Raw genomic sequence first — 16352 nt, 5'->3', positions numbered from 1 at the left:
TGGCATAATGTTTCCTGACCAAATTCATACATTAAAAGCTAGTAAAAGTTATGTAAGACTGGTTAATAATTGCAGTCACAATAACCGAAGTCGTACGATATTTCCTGTAAATATTAATTTTGACAAGATACACAGATTTTACTTAACAAGTAAGTTCTAGTGCTGTATCTACAGAGATATTTAATAATTAAAACAACAATTATAAATAACATAGATTAAGCATAAATCAATTTTATATTATACATAGATTTAATATGTCGTACTTTGTTATACAGCATAAATAACATTATTACATAGACTTAAAATATTATTAATATTCCGCAACACATTTGCTCCGTAATCGTTGAATCTGATAGATGCCTTTTTCCTTAGATGATTCTCTTAAGTTGAAGCAAACACAGATATATAATATGTGAAAACAATTTGATACCTGTATTTTGTTAAGAACCTCCTTGGTTCAATGGCAGGCGATATGCATTCTAGCAGCGCTTGTCAATGTAAAATAAAGAAAAATAATATTTGAATAAATATGACAGATTACCCTTTTGTCTTATATACTATGAACATTGACTGAACTTTTCTAACTGACTAATATTAACTAGTGTAGGTAACCAAAATCCTAGTCCTGGTTTTCCTTAACATTGATCCTGATCCCGGCGTTGCTTAATACTGGTGAGTGTTACTACCAATTTCCTATATTAGGTTATGGGCTAATACCAAACTTCAAAATGGATTTGTCGAAATTTCTAATTAATAAACTAGAAGGTGAAAATTGGATACATTGGAAGTATCGCATGTCAGCACTATTAAGGGGAATAGACGGTTTAACGGATGTAATAAATGGATCAATTAAAAAACCGGAAATGCCAGATAGTAGTGCTGGGGATTCAGCAGCTATGGCTAAGTACGAAGAGGACTTACGAAGCTACACTAAGTTGGATAGTATAGCTGTACTTGTAATTACAAATAATATTTCTGATAATATCCTGGATAAAATTCTAAGGTTAACGACCGCAAAGGAAATATGGGATGAATTGCATCGCCTATACGAAGGTGTATGTGAGGACCGCCTGTATGATTTGTGTTTAGAATTTTTCAGATATAAGAAAAATCCTGCTGATGACATAGCTTCACACATCTCGAAGTTGAAAAATCTGTGGTATAAGCTCAAGCAAGAATTAATGAAAGAAGAGGAAGGTAAGGATTTACCTGAAGTTCTATTAATTTGTAAAATCTTGGATACTTTACCTGAAACATATTTTTCATTCAAGTCAAGTTGGCTGTTAATGTCTAAGAAGGATAGGAATATAGAGAATATCACAAGTCAGCTGTGTGCGCATGAAAAGGCACTCGGTAACAATGTATGAATCTAGTTGTGAGGCCTTTGCTGTCAAAGGAATCAAGAAGAAACCTAGTAAGTGTGAAGACAAAGGTAGTAATAACAAGGACAGTAGCAAAAAGTTTAAATGCTTTGGTTGCAAAGAGGTTGGTCACCTTAAGAAAGACTGTCCTAAGAAAGTAGTTTCTCGAAAAGATTGCAGTAGTAAGGGAATTAACATGATGTTACTGACTGTGAATTGGGCTGAAAGTAGTATTGTAGATCGTGACCATTGGAATGTGGATAATGGGGCTACGAATCATGTTACAATGCGGAATGATATCTTTCAAGATTTCGAATATTTCAGTGAAGGTCACACTGTAACTACGGCGGACAAAAATGTGATCAAGGCAGTAGGCAAAGGATCAGTTTGTATTGAGGCCGATGTTAATGGACATACTGTGAGATCGACTTTGAGAGATGTTTGGTATGTTCCTCAGATAAGTAGAAATCTGTTTTCTGTATTATCGACGCAAGATAGGAATCCAGGTAGCGTGTTTGAATCACGGGTCACTACTTGTACTATGAAAATAGGAGGAATGATTACTGTGACAGGAAATAGGGAGAGGTATGGAGGATTATACAAGCTGAATTGTAGAGACCGCCTATTAATATGTCAGTAAATTTGGTACAGAAAGTTGATATATTGCAACTTTATCACGAACGTTTTGGTCATCAAAATAAAAGACATATAAGAAGTCTGATAGATAGAGAGTTGGGAATAAAAACAAAAGATAGTGAAGAATTATGCGAAGGTTGTATCTTTGGAAAATCTCACAGACAAAAGTTTGGTGTACGAGATAAAGCTACGAAACCTGGAGAACGCATACATTCGGATGTTTGTGGGCCCTTTCCATCTAGTTATTCCAAATTACGATATTTTGTACTTTTCAAAGACGAATATACACGTCATCGCTTTGTGTATTTTCTTCGGAATAAGTCGGAAGTACACGAGAAATTGAAACAGTTTCTAGCTGAAGCTAAAGTAGCTGGACATGTCGTTAAGGAACTGTTGAGTGATAATGGTGGTGAATTCGACAATGCACAAGTACGGAAAATATTGGTGGAAAATGGAATAAAGCAAAGACTGACGATGCCGTATACACCGGAACAAAACGGAAATAGTGAAAGAGATAACAGAACGATCGTGGAATGTGCTAGAGCTATGATGCATGCACATGAAAGGTTACCTGAAACTTTGTGGGCTGAATTGGTGAATACTGCTGTATATATTTTAAACAGGACAGGGCCAACGTCAGTGGAACACAAGTCACCCTCAGAACTTTGGACTGGTATAAAGCCAAGGATTAAACACATGAGGATCATTGGGTCATCATGTTATGCTCACATGCCTAAACAGACTCGGAAAAAATTACATAAGAAAGCTATGAAATGTATTCTAATAGGGTATGATAATGATGATGGATATCGTCTCTGGAATGGTTCTACTGGTTTAGTAAGGTCAAGAGATGTGACATTTGATGATATGTCTCTGCTTAGAGGTGAATCACTGAAGGTGTCTGAACCCATGCAAGCAGAATTTCCTAGCAATGTAATTGAGTTGCAACCTTTGGCATTACAAAAGATAACTCAACAGAGGAATGATGAAAAATTACCTCATGTAGAATCTTCTGATGCTCAGAATATTGTAATTGATAATGATGAAGTTGAAGGTCTTGTAAACAATGATGAGTTTATTGATAGAGAAGACACTTCTGTTATTAATGAAGATATATTTGATGATGCAAGAAGTAATACGCTAGAACAAACTATTGAATGTGGGGGAGTATTAGAAGGAAATGACGAAGCCGAGCTTCACGAAACTATGGATGAACATGAGATTATAGAGGAAAGTAGTCGTATTCTTAGAGATAGGTCATCGCTTCGTCTACCACAGAAATTCAATGATTTTGTTCTATATAATATAAATGGAGAGAGCACTGGTAATCAACTGGAACCTAATAGCTACAAGGAAGCTGTGAGAAGTGCTGAAAGTAAACTTTGGAGAAAGGCAATGGATAAGGAAATTAATTCTCTGAAGGAAAATAAAACTTGGGTGTTGGTAGATCTCCCGAAAGGTCGGAAAGTCATACCCTGCAAGTGGGTTTTCAAAGTCAAATTAAATGCTGACGGGAATGTCGACAAATACAAGGCTAGGCTTGTTATTAAGGGATATAGTCAGAAGAAAGGCGTGGACTATTATCAAACATTCAGTCCTGTAGCAAGAATGGCGACCATTAGAAGTGTATTAGCTGTTGCCGCTAGTGAACAGATGCATATGGCGCAATTTGATGTATCCACTGCATTTCTGTATGGCGATCTTGATGAAGAAATCTACATGCGACAGCCGGAAGGTTATGAAGATAACTCCGGTAAAGTTTGTTTACTGAAGAAAAGTCTTTATGGTTTGAAGCAGGCACCTCGGTGCTGGAACAAGCGTATATTAGATTTTTTCAAGGAAATCGGTTTGAAAGTATCTGATGCTGATCCATGCCTTTTCACAAGAAAGGAGTCTAGCGAGAAGCTCATTGTGGCTCTTTATGTGGATGATGGTTTGGTAGCTGCGTCTAATCAGAAACTGATCGAAAATTTCCTAAAAGATTTAATGGGAAAATTTAAAATCACAACGAAGTCTGTATCCTACTTTCTCGGTATAGAGATAATAACCAGAGAAGACGGCATAAAAATTCATCAGAAGTGTTATGTGAACAAAGTTCTTCGACGGTTTGGGATGGACAGCTGCAGACCGGTGCATACACCAATTGTTAGAGACATGTCTCAAAACCGGGATAAGGTCGACATGAGTAATATGTTGTTGAATTATAGACATATTGTTGGAGCCTTAGCATATCTCATGGTTGGAACGAGACCTGACATTGCATTTGCTGTTAGTGTCGTCTCAAGAAATTTGGAAAATCCAACTGAAGACGATTGTGTAAAGCTGAAACGGATTCTGCGTTATTTACAACATACGCAAGATATGGGTATTTTGTATCAAAAGGACTATAAAAAGGGCATCATAGAGTGTTATAGTGATGCTGACCATGGAGGAGACGTTGGTACTGGAAGGTCAACTTCTGGAGTATGTGCATGTTTGCTGGTGGTGCTGTATCTTGGATGAGTCAAAGACAAGCAAGTGTTGCAATTTCAACCACTGAAGCAGAAATAGTTGCGGCCAGTGAAGCAGCTCGAGAATGCATTTGGCTAACTAGGATACTAAGCGAACTTACTGAAATACAGTATCCTCCTGTATTACAAGTGGACAATGAAGCCGCGGTGAGACTAGCGGAAAATCCTGAGTTTCACAAGAGAACAAAACATATTCTCATCAGGCACTTCTTTGTTCGAGAACTTGTGACAAAAGGTGATCTCATGGTTCAGAAAATTAGCAGTGAGTGGCAGCTTGCGGATATTTTTACCAAAGCTTTACCAAAGCCAAGGTTAGAGAAGATTAGTAAGCTGCTAGGATTACACATCGAGAGAAGATGTTAAGAACCTCCTTGGTTCAATGGCAGGCGATATGCATTCTAGCAGCGCTTGTCAATGTAAAATAAAGAAAAATAATATTTGAATAAATATGACAGATTACCCTTTTGTCTTATATACTATGAACATTGACTGAACTTTTCTAACTGACTAATATTAACTAGTGTAGGTAACCAAAATCCTAGTCCTGGTTTTCCTTAACATTGATCCTGATCCCGGCGTTGCTTAATACTGGTGAGTGTTACTACCAATTTCCTATATTATATTTTTTAAATTTTGCCAAAGGGCTAATGTTGCCCATATGCCTGTTTATTGACCATTATGCCACTAACAAACAAGAAACGAGAAGGAATAAAAGGAACGTCAAAGATTTTGGTATTACCACAGATATGGTAATTATAGTTTGATATTATCATGAAAAATAAAGAAACTATATTATTGTATACACAGAATATTTATACATAATTCGCTCTAAACAATACTTACTGGAACCATTTTTTTATCATGATAATAACTATCGTACTTATCTATCAAGTCGGAGCAAACAATTACAGAATCCCTATAAAACCATCAAAATCGGTGAAGCGGTTATAATTCTAATCGAATTTTAGAACTTTCCCGTAATCGAGTTAGTTTCTATTAAAAAGGTAAAAAGAAACTTATGGTGCAACTTTGTATGTTTTTAAACCCTCGGCGTGTAAGTTTACTTTATACTTTACCGATTTTTTTATTTTCATGTGTAATTTTAGCCACCACTTCTGCAGTTTTCATCTAGGTAGGTACCACAAAGGAAGCAGTCACTACGCTAAGATTATATCATTACTTTAATTAGTTTATCGCAGTTATCTATATATTTTATTTGTAACACCGTATTCGTCATAAACGAATAAAATTACACTGATGATTTTGTAGTTACATCATTATAGATTCCTTCGTACCATTTTTATATAGAACCCTTCAATAGAAATTCCTTAGGTTCGCCAGATTATTTATTGTTATAATACAACAAGTGTTTTTATTACCGTAGACCGCTCGTTAATACTCTTATAATAGTAGTATGAAATTTAGCTAGCATGTTCCCTTCTAGAAAGTAAATAAAATTCACTAGGTACCTACGTAAGAAACTATAAGTTGTTTCCTATTGCTATACATGCTTATTATTATCTCGTTCTAGTTCCGTTTCACAGTGAGTAATCATGAGTTAATAGGTAATAAATATGTCAATGTTCTTATCATTTGAACTACTGTCCTATCCAAGTTAATGAAATGAGGATTTATAAATATAATTCATACCATGTTTATATATAAATGAAGTACCTATGATTATGTAATAATTACATAATCATAGGTACTTAATACGCGCTTTAATAGTTTTTAATTTTTCACAATTATTGTTAAGTTGGGAAAATTTTATATAGTAGAAAGAAGAAACGGTTTTTGTTGTTGTTTTTACAACTATATGGTACAACAGAAAAAAGCAATACAAAAATAATATAAAATATATCACATATTAATTCAATAATAACTATCATAACAACTTCACATATTTATTTATAAAAATAAAATGCTTTCTTTTATACTTAAGAAAGAAATATAAAGGTAAATGAATTTACTTATAAGTAATTAATAAAAAATCATATACTGAAGAAAATTTAGGGGAATACCTAAGTCATTAATTAAATATGCATGCATGCCAAGTGAATAGTTACATTTTTCAGTATATAAAAGATTATAATATAATAAATAGAATTATTATAATTAGAATTTTATCAGTGCAAGAACTTGCACTAATTAAATTCTAATTATAATATGGTAGACAAGTAGGAAGGGGGGCAGCGGGTTGCACCCTCTTGTATCTTACACTTTGTATTACCTCATACATGTCCTCAGGTAAAACTATACATTGCTAGTTTATAGGTGTTAATAAATCTAATTATGTTTAAAATGTTGGATATCATAAACTTAAATAAAAACTTAAGAATTTATGAAAAAATATTATTTTTTTATTATTTTGTCAAAGCTCTGTTGAGAAATTCTATACATAGCTATACATCTACAATACAACCCATAGTTATAGAGTGTGCACCCCCACTTTCTCTTCCCTATATTTCCTGTCCATACATTTGACATGAAATAACAATAATGAAACAATATAAAAAAAATACATGCAACAATTTTTTTTTCAGTCAACTATAATTCCATAGAAGAATTGATGTCAATAAAGAAAACTATTTATAGTGAGTAATCAATTCGACTGTCAGTGAAAATTATAGTAAAAATCAGACTTGTAAGAATTTTGATAAATAATAAATGCAATTTTAACATCAACTAATACATAGGCCATAAGTTTTTACTGATTGTAGGCATAAGTAAACCCATTATGACAGTTGTTATAAGATTAACACTATGATTATCCAGAATGTTCTTTCCACTGATGTGTTTTACTGAGATACTAGAATGTGACACTATTTTTCCGTCTTTATCCAAGCCTGCAACAAAATATTTAATTGATAACAAATAGACACTTGTATCCAATCATTCTTATAATCTATTTCTTTATATATATAGTATAAGAAAATTTTAGCTAAAAGTTTGAAATAATTATACAATAAATTATTAATTTAAAGGTATTATACATTTTTAGTAAAGCAAAACAGAAAACTGACACAAAAATACAATTTAAAATCCACTATGATTTCAATTGTGAATTGTACAAAAAAAAAAGAGAATAAGAATAAAATGTCTATAATAAATATAAAACTATAATAGTTAATTAGTGTAAAATTTAATATAATCAAATTATAATCTTGCAACAATAATTAAAAATTAAATATTATAGTCTGCTAAGCAATGTTACTAAAATTTCTAAAATTAACACTAAGATAGTTCATAAATAAATCATTATAGGTACATAAATTTAAATATTTACCAGAGTACTGTAATGTTGCTCCCATCAAGGAATCTATGAAGCTACCAATCAGTCCTCCTAATGTGCCATAAACAATTAATGGCCATTGAGAAGGTGCATATGGTAAAACAGATCTATCTGCAAAATACAATACAGCTAAGTAATAAGATAAGCCTATTATAAATCCACCCAGTCCACTAAAAAATGTTCCAATTAAGCTTATTCCTCCATTTGTTCCCTTTGGCACCCTTTTCAATGATGTAATTAAGTACGGTTCACTGCTGGAAATAACAGTCCCCAATTCAGATGCCCATGTGTCGCCATTACAACTTGAAAATACACCTGAAATAAAATTATTATCAATTGGTATTTAATAATTTACATAATAAAAGTATAGGCTATTTTATTTGATATAAAATACCATATAATACCACCTTGACCCACACTAAGCAGAGTTTGTTGTATGTAACTAGACATTTAATAGACATGTTTTAAGTTTTATAAATTAAAAAAAAAATCAAAAAGGCATATATTGAAAAATGAAGCAGTGTCATTAAATTTAAAATTGCCCACTTACCAAGAACACCCATACAGAGCCATGAAGCTCTATAATCTCTAATAAAGTCAATGGGTCTTTCACATGCTCCCACATCCAATAAATACAGTAAAGCAAGCTGAGTTGCCATACCACCATTACACAATACTTGAATCCAATTTCTTTGACCACCTAAAACATAAAATGTACAACATTTTATGGCAAGTAGTAGTCTTTTTAATAGAATTTGAAACAAAGAATACTTAGAAGTCTGGTAATAAATATATTCCAAAGAATTTTATCTTACCTTCTTTATATTCAGGGTCAAATTTGTGCTTTAAATGTGGTCTAACTTTTGTTGCTTTTGATGATGAAATAAAAAATGTAAACAGAACTGCAAGAAAGCAGTAATTACTCAATGTGAGGATGAAACCCACACCAAATCCAAGTAGTGCTCCGCTTATACTGAGACTTTTCTTTCTATATCCAACAAAAGTTATAACGAGAGGAATAAAACAAGACGACAACCAGCGTGCAGGTGATATAACTACCGGTTCTGAAATAAAAATACATTTAGAAACAAAGGAATCAAATTAAAAAAAGATCCAAACATACTAAAGAATTTTCACCATCAAATCCTTCATTTCTAATAATAAATTTAGAATATATCAAATTAACAATCCACATCGACATGGACAGTGGTATCGATACTGCACATAAGAGAACTGTTAAAATGTGCTCATTCTTGAGAAATCTCTTCTTTGCATTAACGGATTCACTGCTTTTTTGTGACAACATTTTGTTCAATATTGTTTTTTTTTCCGAATATTTGAATTCAACAAGTTTGTACTATTAAAATTGAAGATAATTAAGATTGACTAGTAATCGGTACGCTTGCGTTTACATCTCTAATAGATTTGTTTTGTAATCTCTATCTTTTCATTCAATTGAAATAAAAACAACTAAATTACTGAAGCGCCAATAAACAACTACCTACGTGAGTGGTTATCTACATGAATAGCATAACAAGCAAGCCGATAAATTTTTCATAAACAAAATGAAGATTTAAATTACTACGAATATTTTTTTTGTCTGTATACAAATAAAAATTAATAAAATATAATGCAGTAAACAACAAAATGAATGAATGAATGATCTGGTGTATATGTATTTGAAGTATAATGTGACAAAACTATTTTTTTAGGTTTGGTCCATAGGTATCAGGTTAAGGTCAATCACCGTGCTGCCCAATTTTCTATTTAGATTTAAATGTTACATTTCATTAAATGATATTAATGTCTTTTAATGAAGTAAATAATTTCATCTCTTAAAGCAGTAATTATAAAATGCCAAATATATTTCACATGAAAACGCGCTTTGAAAGTAATAGTGCGAAAGTACAAAATATTCAAGAGTTGTTTTTACATTTTTTATATTTTAACCGAAGCTTGTTTTTCGCTGTTGTAATTTATTATTGTTATATTATTTATAAATTATATATTCAACAAAGTTTATGTAGAAAGTATACAAGCAAGTTGTGTCTGAATTTAATAGGCTTATACTGAGGTATAAAATTTTCTATATACTAGCCTGCTATGAATTGACAAAAAAGTAACTGATAGTGAATAGATTTGCATAAGAAGAAGGGAGGCAACCATATGATTTACAGTTTTTATTTTATCATTTCTTCTATGTAATTCCTTGTTCTTAAGTTTATAACATAGATTAAAGATAATATTAGCAGTTTTTTTTTTATACATAGTCTCTTTAATCTGTAGTTTTGACAGTTTGCATTGATAGATCTATCTAGTCTGTATTTATGACTTTTTCGCCGGTACCACGGTGACATATAAATTTTTAATATGTTATATCAGTTTTAACAGTAGAATAGAGAATTAAGAAAAACATTGATTTGTTTGTAAATATTTCAATTATTGAAATACTCTATTTGTATATTATCAAAAAATAAATTTTATCAGTCGTAGTAATTGTAAAAATGTCATTGGATACAGTGCCAAAAGATTTAAGAGGTCTACGTGCCTGTTTAGTGTGTTCCTTAATAAAGGTATGAACTGGTTAATAATTTTGTTTTATATTCAGTGAATTCCATTTCATGTTTTCTTTTCATTATGGATATAACTATAGGAAGTTTTTTCAATTACTTCTTAACATTGTTATTCTTTTGTCATTATTAAGCAACTTTGTAACGAAGGATTTTCTCAATTTATACGAATTTTAAGCTGTATATGATTCCACTGGGTAAATAATAATTGTAACAAGCATGATGTTATATATACAAATAAACAATCAAAATAAACTGCAGGGCGTGACAGTGTGGAATACAGGTATCAAATAAATCCGAATTAAGATTGAAATTGAGTAGTTTCTCCAATAATATCATTGTGTTTTAAAAAACAAACACACATCAAACTCAATTGGCTAAAATTTAGTATTAGTCACTAACATCTTATAACTGGTGTGTACAATAAAAAATTAAAATAATCTATTGCTCTTTTATACTACCTTTTTCTATTTCTACTGCACTGTGTGTGCCCCAGCATAGAACGGGCCACCCCTTCCTTTCCCATGGGTGTCTGAAGAGGCGACTAAGGGAAGGCAAGAGATGGACAGCAGAGTTCCTCTTAAAACATCTCTAAAGGCCTAACTGCGGTTGTCAACTTGCTTGCCTAGCGTGGCAACTTCTGCCAAAACACCACTTATGTAGAAGACTTATGTTCAGAAGTGGACAGTTAACAGCTAAAATAATAGAAACACTACTTTGTAACAAATTTTTAATAAAATACCTTATTTGTTCTAACTATATATTTTTAAGGGGTTCACTGTGGTATAGAAAGCCTAAGCCAATTGTGGAGCAATAAGTTTAAGAAACCCTGAGAGTATTCTCAAAAACAGATTGTGTTTACTTATGAACATGAAAGAGTCTATTACTTTTATGAATATAGATAATACAAATATTTTTAGTTGTGTTATTTTAGAAAACTAAGTGTGCTAATAAGTGGACAAAAATAATTATGTTTGACTATCCTTTACTTTGCTTTTTTGAACATGAATTTAAACAAGAAAATTAGATTTAGTTGGTATTTAAAAACAGACATTTATTCCTAATATATAAAAAATAATATAATAAATTGTAATGAGAAGTGTTATGATTTTATTTATATAAAGCCTAGATTTACGAGTATAGAGTATATAATGAAATAGTAGTAAATTAAAAAATGCTAATTACCTTGAGAGAATACTACTAATTTTAAATTGCATGTTAATATTTTTTTTATATGTATTCCATTGTATACTTTTGTGGAAACATACAAATATTCTGTCAGATTATGTTTTTTCCACTATTAATTCTAAACGCCTGAAAAAGTTTATAAGTATTGGAAGTATTGAATATGATAGAATTATTACAACATCTGTGATTGGCTATAAAGTTTTTGGCAAAACAATAATGTTTTTTAATTTGCTGAGCAAAATCAACTTTTTTTGAATTTGTTTCATATCAGTAAATAAAAATCCTGACACCTATTTGCTGTTGGTGTTTCCTTTAATTAATAAATGTTTCTTTCAGTGCATAAAGAACTTTATTTCCATATGTATATTTGATAATATGTGTCACTATTAATATATTAGTTCCTAATATAGCAATTTCATTGATTTCAGACATTTGACCAATTTGAATATGAAGGATGTGATAATTGTGATGATTTCTTGCGCATGAAGAATAATAAGGATAATGTTTATGACTGCACAAGCAATAATTTTGATGGGTGAGTAATAGCTTTATCATTATCTAGAGACAATTAGAAGTTTCACTGCAGAATGTTTTAAATACAAAATCTTATTTATCCATGCAAGACTTACCTATTTAGTAAATAGATAGATAGATAGACAATTTATTTACATTACTTACAGCACACAAATTACAATAAAAAAAAAACATACACGTAATACACAGCAAAAGAGACAAAAGAATAAAAATAAAAAAAGCACAAATAAAAAAAATATATATATATAAAAACAAAATATATAATCTAACAATCTCCTTTGTTAACATTCCTTCATGCGTGTGCCATAGTAACACAAAATGGTCACAGCTCAGTTTATTGCTTTGCCCTTAAAAGAGCAAAACACTGATATTCTGCTGTGGCCAAGAGTCAGTCGCGAAACTTTTCATTAAAAATTTACAATATAAAAAAATATATATATAAATAAACTGCATTGTATGTGTCCATTATATTTGCCTCCACTTGATATTATATTCTACATAAATACATAAATAACAGAAACCATTAGATGAGGGGTAGTCAGAGATCACTTTCTGTCACATTCAGATATTCAGGCAATAAATATTTTGGCTATGTACCTATTGGGTATTCCAATTTTTTGTTTATTAATTAAAAAGATTTTAAGTTTTTTTTTTTAAATGTGTTTACTATTAGACAATCTTATTGGGGGTGGTATATTATTCCAGCATTTCGTAGCTTGGTAGCGGAAACTTCCCTCAAACAAATAGGTTTCACTATCAGTTACTACCTCAGGCAAGGCATTGTTTCATGTAAAAATTGGAGTACTTTTGTCTTTTTTTATTTTTATGACACTTACTACAGACTTAATGAATGTGAAAGTAAACATTTCAATTTTGATATCTACAAAGTAGTATAAAATTTTAAAACAAATGGTTTTATATTGTTTCCTAGCTTCTAGGGTGTGATTGTTAGGCAACTTTCATTAAAATTATTATTAGACATTAATTTACACAAAGATTTCTTCAGTGTTATTAACACCTTTTTTTTTTTTAATAATCGTTCATTATATAAATATTTGTTACTGGACCTGATAAATATTTTTCTATTTGACATAATATAAACTGTACCCATAATCTTTATGCTACATCTTCCAATTTTATTCTAGTTGATTTATTAGTTATCTAAATGTAACAAAGTTGTTATACAAAGAGAGATTTACTTTCTAATTGATAATTCTTTTAGGACTTAGTAAGAAAATACTGACTAGGTATATAATATTATATTGTCTTTTTTTAGGATGATTGCAGTCATGAGTCCTGAAGACAGCTGGGTTTGCAAATGGCAACGTATAAGTAAGTATTATAATGACCTATAATGAATGCAATATGTAAAGTCAGATTTAATATCTTTTATAGAAATGTAACTAAACTCAGTTCATTAAAACATTTAAAATTATACTAATTTAAATTACTACTAATACTATATTAAGGTATTTTCCCCAAATTTATTAATAACTGATCTATAAAAATGAATGAAGCACAGCTATAGGTTTACATACTCACTGGAAATATGTTTCTGGATAACGTAATGATTTTATAAATTCTGCTCTCCATATTTAGAAAAAGAAAGATGCAGAAAGGCCTAATGGAATATCTATTAATTAATTTTTTTTTAAATATGACCTAGTCCCTTCTTGGCGAGTTTCATAAGATATCATGCAGCTAGTATTAAATAAGTTTATAGCTTTTTACTATAATTTTAAAATTAACTTTCAGACCGGTTTTGTAAAGGAGTGTATGCAATATCCGTCTCAGGCAGATTACCTGCAGGTGTGATCAGAGAAATGAAAAGCAGAGGCTATGTATACAGACCAAGAGATACTAGCCAGAGATAAATTTGCACTAATTAAATATAATTATTTATTACAAAATAATAAATGAATAAACCTATTTTAATAAATTACAATGTTTTCTTTATTATTTATTAGCTATTTTCCACTGCTTTGTCCTTGTAAATATCCTACGTATTAAGTTGGATAATAAATATATACCAAACGTTAATTCATTTGAACACACAAATAGGATTAACAAACACCGGAATATCTTTTCAAAGCCTTGAATTTTGGTAGGGGTCTCATAATAGTAAGATTTGTGTAGAATAAGTTGGGATAGCTTAAGACTCATTTTACAGGTAATTTTCAACTTAACGGAAACACAAATAGAACATTGCACAGCTATATTTTATTATAATAATTATTAAGCTATATTTCATCTACTTTTACCGAGTAATGCATGCTTGTAGAATAAGAAATGTAAAATACATTTTATTGTCATATAAAATAAATGCAAATAATTTCAAATTGACATTTTAAAAATATTAAATAGAGATCCATATATGTAAGTAAGCATATTTGCTTAAAATTGTATTACTTTATCCTTATTATAAATTAAAATATACACAGAAATAAACTTAAATGTCTGTTTCATTATATAAACTGTTTACTTTATTTTCTTCTTTGTACTTTAATTTGTCACGCTCCTGGCATTTGAAGTTTCCATAGAAAATGTTCCAACATGTAACTGGATTGAAAGCACACATTACATTAAATTGGTGTCAACTTGTGCCATCTGGTGGTGCTTTGAATTCATTCTCTGTACCTAATATATCCTTATCAACCTCTTTAAAATCTATATTCTGTTGCTTCATAGCATTCTGTAATTGAAATACAATAAGTTATTACTAAAATAAAAAAAAAAGAATCTAACTTGATTAAGATGCCATAGACATGAAAAAAAAATTAGATTTTATTTGGAATTTTAGTGCATAGATATTACATCTGGGGTCAATTTTAAGACAATATTTCTGTAAATGTATCTCTAAAATTTTAAACATCAATTTTGTATCACAACAATCTGTATACTAAGGTCTAATATTAACTAAATTTTATTATAAATTTAATTTATAATGGTCGATTAAACAGTAAATAAATAAATAAATTATATAAATATATAAATTTTACAAAACAACTAAAATATTAGGTTAAGTGCTAAGTAAAATGCCTTTTCAGAAAGAAAACACTACAAAAAGTGCAGTACAGATACCAATTATATCTATTTGTGTCATGTAAGAAAATTATAAAATTTAATAAAGATGGAATTAAGTATTTAAACATATAATAATATTAGGTCATTTCAGCCATGCCGAATTCAGAATTTCTAATTCCCGTGGTAACATCGGGAAGTTATGTAAGGGACAATGTAAAACAATCTAATTGAAGGCTAGGTAAGGTTCAGCTGAGCGTTGATAGACGGTTATTATTTTGTATTATATATAACGTTGATACGATATATCTAATATAATATCGATTTAGCCTTACCTTAACACATTCCTGATAAACTTTAAAGATACCGGCGCACATTGAATCATCGTGGTCGCCTTTTAAAAATCGCTCAGAAAACCATGTGTTGAAACAGTCGTCGTATTTCTTCTTAAGTTCTGTACATTCTTCTCCAATACTATTCATATTTTACTATTTACTTTATTACTATTATTTTATTTAAATGAAAACGAGGTTAAACACTAAAAAAAATTAATAAAGGTTGGGAAATAATAATATTCTGAAGTGAGTTGAGAGTCAATTCAATTCTACTTCACATTAATCATTTGGAAAATCTAAATCAATTGAAAAATAGTTCTAATTTGATGTTGACAATGACAGTACCAAGTTTACTTATAAGTATTACGTAGCGTAGAAGTATGTTTAATCTGTGTTACGAAATTACAACTGAATTGTACATGTAGTGATACGTAAATCCGAATGATTTTGTTATTTTAATAATTAGGAATTACTAATTTTATAATTTAATACAAAATAAGTAATTTACTAATTTCCATATTCGAATAATTTTACTAATTATTAATTAATTTTACAGAGCGATTTTTTCTTTTTGCTCTTATCCCATATCTGTTTGGAGGTCAGTATGTTTTCTTCTTCCATTCATCTCCATTTGTAGTCATCTCTCTAGTTATTTGTTTTATAGCCATATCATCTTTCACACAATCCATCTATCACTTTCTGAATCTTCCCCTGTAAATATAATCATTATCCACATTCATGTATAATACGTTTCTTACCACATTGTCTTTTTCCCTGCACTATCTACTATCCGTTCATGTCACATTATACATCTATCTCTATAATCGAATCTAAGTTGTATGCAGTCGTCTTTTATCACTTTTATAGGGTAGCACTCAAATCCGTAGAAGACAGCAGATCGTATT

At 30.4% G+C, this 16352-nt stretch overlaps 3 protein-coding genes across 3 annotated transcripts; 1 reads left to right on the top strand and 2 right to left on the bottom strand.

The window, feature by feature from the left end:
* Positions 1 to 6397: 6397 nt before the first annotated feature.
* Positions 6398 to 9294, bottom strand: LOC113520653 (transmembrane protein 19). Its single transcript, XM_026906048.3, has 5 exons — positions 8937 to 9294; positions 8615 to 8863; positions 8350 to 8499; positions 7794 to 8114; positions 6398 to 7353 (listed from the first exon to the last, which is right to left on the bottom strand). The coding sequence occupies exons 1-5, from the start codon at positions 9103 to 9105 to the stop codon at positions 7193 to 7195; spliced, it is 1050 nt and encodes a 349-aa protein (XP_026761849.2). The 5' UTR covers positions 9106 to 9294; the 3' UTR covers positions 6398 to 7192.
* Positions 9295 to 10112: 818 nt separating this feature from the next.
* Positions 10113 to 14030, top strand: LOC113520676 (transcription elongation factor SPT4). The gene is made up of 4 exons (XM_026906080.3): positions 10113 to 10372; positions 11986 to 12092; positions 13368 to 13423; positions 13847 to 14030. The coding sequence occupies exons 1-4, from the start codon at positions 10304 to 10306 to the stop codon at positions 13963 to 13965; spliced, it is 351 nt and encodes a 116-aa protein (XP_026761881.1). The 5' UTR covers positions 10113 to 10303; the 3' UTR covers positions 13966 to 14030.
* Positions 14031 to 14291: 261 nt separating this feature from the next.
* On the bottom strand, positions 14292 to 15770 carry LOC113520656 (TP53-regulated inhibitor of apoptosis 1-B-like). Its single transcript, XM_026906051.3, has 2 exons — positions 15448 to 15770; positions 14292 to 14783 (listed from the first exon to the last, which is right to left on the bottom strand). Exons 1-2 carry the CDS (start codon positions 15592 to 15594, stop codon positions 14685 to 14687), a joined length of 246 nt encoding a protein of 81 aa, XP_026761852.1. The 5' UTR covers positions 15595 to 15770; the 3' UTR covers positions 14292 to 14684.
* Between the last annotated feature and the right edge of the window lie 582 nt (positions 15771 to 16352).

This window comes from Galleria mellonella, unplaced genomic scaffold, assembly GCF_026898425.1.
Source record: "Galleria mellonella isolate WM207_F2 unplaced genomic scaffold, CSIRO_AGI_GalMel_v1 utg1432, whole genome shotgun sequence".
Classification (NCBI taxonomy): Eukaryota; Metazoa; Arthropoda; class Insecta; order Lepidoptera; family Pyralidae; genus Galleria; species Galleria mellonella.
The sequence above is the reverse complement of the archived record's forward strand: the minus strand, read 5'-3'. Positions and strand labels throughout refer to the sequence as shown.

What these genes read in the sequence shown, in the direction of transcription:
- LOC113520656 (XM_026906051.3), bottom strand. Translation starts at nt 15,594, where the DNA reads ATGAATAGTATTGGAGAAGAATGTACAGAACTTAAGAAGAAATACGAC. An exon ending in TTTATCAGGAATGTGTTAAG is followed by an intron (nt 14,784 to 15,447) that starts GTAAGGCTAAAT and finishes TTTCAATTACAG; the next exon opens with AATGCTATGAAGCAACAGAA.
- LOC113520653 (XM_026906048.3), bottom strand. Translation starts at nt 9,105, where the DNA reads ATGTTGTCACAAAAAAGCAGTGAATCCGTTAATGCAAAGAAGAGATTT. An exon ending in TAGAAATGAAGGATTTGATG is followed by an intron (nt 8,864 to 8,936) that starts GTGAAAATTCTT and finishes TTTTTATTTCAG; the next exon opens with AACCGGTAGTTATATCACCT. An exon ending in TGACCCTGAATATAAAGAAG is followed by an intron (nt 8,500 to 8,614) that starts GTAAGATAAAAT and finishes TTTATGTTTTAG; the next exon opens with GTGGTCAAAGAAATTGGATT.
- LOC113520676 (XM_026906080.3), top strand. Translation starts at nt 10,304, where the DNA reads ATGTCATTGGATACAGTGCCAAAAGATTTAAGAGGTCTACGTGCCTGT. An exon ending in TAGTGTGTTCCTTAATAAAG is followed by an intron (nt 10,373 to 11,985) that starts GTATGAACTGGT and finishes CATTGATTTCAG; the next exon opens with ACATTTGACCAATTTGAATA. An exon ending in ACAAGCAATAATTTTGATGG is followed by an intron (nt 12,093 to 13,367) that starts GTGAGTAATAGC and finishes GTCTTTTTTTAG; the next exon opens with GATGATTGCAGTCATGAGTC.